Source organism: Zeugodacus cucurbitae, chromosome 3 (genome assembly GCF_028554725.1).
Source record: "Zeugodacus cucurbitae isolate PBARC_wt_2022May chromosome 3, idZeuCucr1.2, whole genome shotgun sequence".
Taxonomy (NCBI): Eukaryota; Metazoa; Arthropoda; class Insecta; order Diptera; family Tephritidae; genus Zeugodacus; species Zeugodacus cucurbitae.
The window spans coordinates 20332222-20338718 of record NC_071668.1 but is presented as its reverse complement, the minus strand read 5'-3'; the positions used below and the strand labels follow the sequence as shown (position 1 = coordinate 20338718).

Sequence of the window (6497 nt, the reverse complement as noted above, 5' to 3'; positions counted from 1 at the left end):
CAAATAAAATATACTCAATCTTTGTTCGAATAAAAAGATGTGCTGAGCCAACATTCATGATTTAATGTGAATTACAGAAGGCCACAGCGTTGAGAAGATTATTCGGTTTGATGTGGACGTGATTACTGATAAATCTTACCGATAACATTTAGGAGATTACTCTTGTGGTACCGACAAAAAGAAATCCCTTTTGAGGATTGTTGTCATAATAAAAAATCGGATCCGTTTCGGTTACGTAGATCCGAGGGTTGTAGGAATGGTGGAGTCATTGTCTGTGGTCTTAATCGATAAAAAAAGTAAAAGTTGCCAATTTAAAGCACTGTTCTGTACTATTTCTGTAAGATTTTGTTCAGAAGTTCTAGAAATAAATGTATCTCTTCCAAATATGGGACCACAGCAACAACAATCCTTAGTTTCTGATATTTCTTTGACTCAACATAACCTCCAAATATAAACAGAAATTAGTCAGCAAACCCCAATAATACAAACTGTCCTCTATTATCTATTTTATGTTATCCTTCTATGGAAAGTGATAATTTCCGGAAATTATTGACAAATCGAATATTTGAATAGTAGTAAATATATAGTATTAATCATCATAATGCAACAACATTTCGCTTGAAAGCCAATGACATGAAAGTGAATTTTCACCAAAACTGAGGCAAAAGTGGAGTAACAAATGAATTACTGCATAAGCTGTGACTACTCCCACACCTGTAAATGTGAATCCTTGACAGTTGCGCAAGTACTCAGGCCGTTCGGTGGCATGCAATAGCGGTAAACTTGGAGGTGAAGTGGCGGTTAACAAAAATAATACTAAAAAAGAACGCATGTTGGCCTTAAATATGAAACTCTTTACGAAGATTTGCAAACTTTTTTCCAAACATACAGACATACACACTCATATATAAAGGTTTGTGGAAAGTTTCGTTGTGAAGGAGGCGAAAATGCAAAACTTCAGACAAGGAATCAATTTCATGTTTTCAAAGGCACGCAAGTGCAAATAGCGCAACAGCAGCTAGCAGCCTAGCTAGCTATAAAATCAGCAACAATATGCACAACAATAACAAATTGAAAAACTATAAATACAAATACAATGGTTTGTACATATAAAGGGTGTTATTTTTAGAGGTAAAGGACTTTTATTAGAGTACAACAGAGATTAAAAATAATAAAAATGTAAATAGTTTGGGTACTTTTTCAAGAAGATCCATTGTTATCTATCCAAAATCTGTTCAGCGATGAAGCGCATTGGGACGAAGAGCAACCTAAAGAGGTTCAAGAGCTGCCATTTCATCCAGAAAAAACAATGGTTCGATGTGGTTTGTGGGCCCGTGGAATCATCGGTCCATATTTCTTCCAAAATAAAGATAGTGAGAACATAACCGTCAAAGGCGAAAGTTATCGCGTCATAATAACCCTCTATTTGATGTCTGAAATTAAAGCTCGTGATCTCGTCGACATTTAGTTTCAACAAGACGGCGAAACTTCCCACACATCGCATCAATCAATGGATTCATTGAGAGAACCCTTCGATGAGCAGATAATTTATCATTTTGGGTCGGTCAATTGAACACCAAGATCGTTAGACTTTTCCTGTGGGGATATGTAAAATCTGAAGTCTATGCGGACAATCCCCCGCTTCGATTCAGGCCTTGGAGCAAAACATCGCCAGTTACCATTAGAAGTGCTCGAACGAGTCATCAAATATTAGACTCAAATGATGGACCATCTGAGACATAGTCGCGACCAACTTTTGAAAGAGTTAGTCTTTAAAATTAAAGAAAACCTTCTCGTTCAGTCAAAAAGAGTGTTAGCGATGATATTCATATTCTCAGATAGTCAAGCGGCTTCAAAATCACTAAAGTCTCATAGAATACCTTCTAAGATAGTGAAAGAATGCTTGGATTTGTTATTGACAATGACGTCATATTTCACGATACACTTGCAATGGGTCCCAGGACACAGTGATATCCCTGGGAACTGTGTGGGAGATGAACTAGCCATATTGGACACCACACTGCAGTTGGAGGTCAATAAAGGGGGAATCTGTATACCTCTGGCAACTTGCAAATATTTAATCGTTAAACATGAAGTAGATACGGCTGAATCACAATGGAAACAAGTAACGACTTGCTCCGTAAGCAGACAACGTGGCCAGAGTGGAATAAGAGCCGTCTTGTCGCTTATTAAAATTTAAGAGGAATGAAACAAGAACCCTTGTAGGGGTGTTAACGGGACACTATCTGATTGAGAGACATGCTAGCAGATTGGGGATACCTTTCAATGATTACTGCAAAAGTTGCCAAGAAGAAGAAGAAGAAACGATTACATACCTTCTTTGTGGATGCAAGGTATAGGAAAAGAATCGCAACTATTGGACGCGGTTTTCTCGAGAATGTGGGTGAAGTTGCTCATGTCAAATTGTGTGAACTTTTTCACTTTATCAGTGCCACAGGGTGGTTCAATGATAACTCGATAGTGTGAGAAATTTCAGTCCCAGTGGTATCACAATGGGTCTTCCAAAGGTCTAGGTGCGTTGTTTGACAGCCACTTAACTTAACCTAACCTAGTCTTTAAAAATTAAAAGCCAAAGAGTGTTCTTTCGAATGACCTCGAAATGGATCACCTTATAATAACTCACCTTATATAACAACTATCTCTTTAAAAGAGCACCCTTTATAAATGCACGTGCAGCAAACTTTTGTGAATGAGACTGGCAAGTGTGTGTGGGGTACAGGTGTAACGGTATGACAGCAGGAGTTCTCTGGGAAATTATTGTATTTTAATATAAATAACAAGCAAACAAAAAACTGCTGAACACACGAGGACAATAAGTACAACTGTTAGTCCCTGATAGTTGATGGAAAGAGGTTTTTTGACGGCGACACGAAACACAATTGCATACAAATTCGTAACAAGCAATCATATACTCACACAGCACAAACGAATCGCATCAGTCACTCCATTTTTATAGGCATTCAGTACAAATCGTTTGCGCATTTAATTCACTCGGCTAACAAACGTCGACTAAGCGACTCGGCTTATAAATCCTTACGGTTCGGTGAGTGGCACGCGTTTATGCTGCAAATTGTAACAGTAATTCTTGCATACCGTTACATAAATTACGCGTAAAGCGATTATCAATCTCAGGTGAATTCCATTTCAATTTAAATAAATTTTATTGTCAACCACAGTGGCTAGCGGCTGTTGTCAGTTGCAACGGTATCAAGTTAATAACGGTTGCATGTCGTCGTTAGAGTCCGATTGGAATCATTCATTTTGTGGCAGTCAAAGTGAAATGAACACTTGGAAGGGTAAATTGCTGACGGATGTGCCGTTTGGGCATGTGCTCATTGTGAGCGGGAAAGTGAAACCGAATCCGAATAAGTAAATATCAATTTTTGATAATTATAATTTTCATTAAAAAGAGTCCAATTTTAGAATCTGCTTGGACCTCACCGATAATATAAAGGGTCAAAATGAAAGTGAAACGGTTTACTTGAAGATTGAAGCGAATTTTAGAGAGAATCAAATCATACGTAGCATGTTTATGCCGGGAGAGGGTTGGCAGCAAGAGGAGATATCGAAGAATTGGAAAGCTGATGGACCCAAAAATCCACTGGTGCCTGGTAAGTGCAAATAAATATACATATACAGTGAAACCTCTCTTGGACACTCACGTCGTGCGATTTTTGTCCATCTATGAGAGGTGTCCGTCTAAGAGTTGGTCATTTGTTCTAAAAATTTTACTTGCATGAAAAAATGTCCGCTCAAGGAAGGTGTCGTCTAATAGAGTCCGTTGGGGGAGGTTTCTCTGTATACAAAATAGCACGGTGAATATTTGATAAAACAACTTAAGTCGACTTGGCGATTCTATGCGCTCAAGCAGGAATCATTACTATAAAATTTTGGAATAATTAACTTCGTAAACTATCAGGAGGGCTATGACTTCCCTGGAAAGTCTTTTATAATGTAAAAATTACCTACTTATCAAATGTGCTTAAAGGAAAAACAGCTAAAGTCAAAAAAGTGATTTTATCAAAAGTCCAAAAATTATTTCTGAGTCTGAGTGAACTCATTTTATACATGAATAGCAAGTTTAGACGAATTTTGATTGATTAAAGAACAAATATTTTCAGTTAAACAGTTTTCTTTTGACGAATAAATGAAATATAGCATACCTTTAGGGTGTTATTCAATAGTTGCATTTAGCAAAACTCAAAAAAAATCGTATATTTGGTATTTTTAAACCGGTTTTAATATAAATTTCTTGTTTTTGTAGCGGTAGAAAAATATCCTAAATAATTTTGAGGTAGAAAGTTCTTCGCTATCGAAAAAAATAAAAACGTTGCCTACCTTTAGGGTTTCATTAAATTAAGAACAGAGCTGCTTTCATAAAATCTACCCAATAGATAAGAAAATTAATCTCACTTTCAGGTCAAACTTTCACCTTCCGCATCGCCGTTCTACAGAAATCTTTCGAAATCTACATAAACGACAACCTCTATGGCGCCTTTGAGTTCGTGAAATTTCCGAAACCAATAAATTTCCTAATGGTTTATGGCGATTTTGAAAAAATTACACAATTCCATCAGCGCATGCTGTTTCCACTTGTCTTTCCGAGAAGCTTGATTTGCGCGGAGAAAATCGCATTTCAGAGTGATGTGCCGAAGAAATACGAAGTTGGTGAGTTGGGAAAATGGGTTTATCTATAAAGGCTGAAATAAACATAAAAAATATAATTTCTAATAATACCAGGTACCGTTGTTGCCATGGAGTGCATCGCCAAAGGTCCATCGAACTCAGCATTCTCCATATGTTTTCAGTGTAATGACACTGGACGGGTGGTGTTGAAGTTTCATGTCAACTTTGAGACCACAACTGTGTCGCGTACTTATGAGCGTGCCGATAATAGGTAAATCTGATATTCAAAAACAAAAAAAATATTTCTTTTTTATTTTTGAAAATGTCTAAGACCTTCTTCCGATGATCAATTTCCAGTTTTTCTTTGGACGATGAGGAAACCGATGGCGAATTTCCCTTTCAGCGTGGTAAACTCTTCAAGATCGCTTTCGGCATCGGCGATAAGGCCTTTATCATTGCTGTGAATGGCCAATATTTTACCTATTACAATTATCCGGTGCGCTCCTTTGCCATCTCAACCTTGAAGTGTTTCACTAATAAAGTTGGCGATTTTGCGGTCAAAAATCTGGAATACCATTGTGACTCGCCGTTATTGGCGCGTGTCGAAAAATTGTCGTTGATTTAGTTCAAAAAAGAGTAGGTGCAAAAGTAATGCACTGAAGGATCAAGGAGCATACCCATTATGAAAAATATTTAGGCACTGGATTAGTTGGCTCACTGAAAAGTTGTAGAAGCAATGCCATTATTTTAGCGAATTGAAAATAAAAAACCAATATTTTTGTGTTCCATTTTCGCATTTTTCTTTTTGAGTACAACATATATAACAGTAGTATGAATTATAAAATCTAAACTCTTTGTGAGCTTTCTTGAGTAGTATGCGAAATATTTATTTTTACTTAAAGCTGTCGAATGGAAATCTGTATATTCATTAAATATTTAGGTATAAAAAGAATTTCTGATCCGATTTCATCTATCTTTAATTATTGCTAACCAAAACGTTTTCACTTAATATCATTAAAATTTCCTTGATACTAACCATGTATACCTTCACAAAGGACTGTTATAGTCTACGTGTGTTTCCTTTTGGGAAACGGCCTTACAGAGTAACCTGATATAATATTGGCTATATGGGACCAATGAAGGTCTGGACCTATTTGATCTATTTTTTTACATTAAGCTTTACTATCTGATTTAATTATGCACATTTCCACCGATATTTATACAATAAAGTCTATAATAGGAACTGAAATTGGCAATATTTGATTAATCTATATAAGGTGTGCTCCAAAAATAACGGGAATTTTTAATATAGTGATATATGTACATACCCCTGAAATATGATAAAATGTTCAGCTGTATTAATTGATTATTTTGTCTGTAGCAGCCGCTAAGGGTAGACGTATCTTTATCAGTTGGGCGATTTTCGTTTGTTAAAAGCTCACACTTTGTTGCTTGTTCTTGAATTCTTGGTCAAAAACAATACTGTTACTATCCTGCGGCATTCATATTCGTCAGATATGGATCCGTATGACTTTTTTCCTATTTCCAAAAGTAAAGAGAACCTTTAAGGGGCCAAAGTGAAAGCACAACAGACTTTCACTAAAATTTAATTTGAGTAGTATTTCGACGATTAAAGGAATAAACTAAAAAAAAAAAACGAAAATTATCATTTTTAACTCACTTCAATTTTAACTATAGTTCAAATAAATTATTATATACGCAGTATGGATCTTCGTAAGTTCTAGAAGCTTTGGAGATATCATTAGTGAGGCCTCATCATCTCTAAAAATTCGCGTTAATCGCTGGCATCCTATCAGATGACTGCTACTCAGGGCATATGTGACGGGACT

At 36.3% G+C, this 6497-nt stretch overlaps 1 protein-coding gene across 1 annotated transcript; it reads left to right on the top strand.

Annotated features, from left to right (window-relative positions):
- The first annotated feature begins 544 nt into the window (after positions 1-544).
- On the top strand, positions 545-5433 carry LOC105216391 (uncharacterized). Its single transcript, XM_054227295.1, has 5 exons — positions 545-3390; positions 3445-3632; positions 4441-4689; positions 4762-4918; positions 5005-5433. The coding sequence occupies exons 1-5, from the start codon at positions 3248-3250 to the stop codon at positions 5270-5272; spliced, it is 1005 nt and encodes a 334-aa protein (XP_054083270.1). The 5' UTR covers positions 545-3247; the 3' UTR covers positions 5273-5433.
- The last annotated feature ends 1064 nt before the right edge of the window (positions 5434-6497 follow it).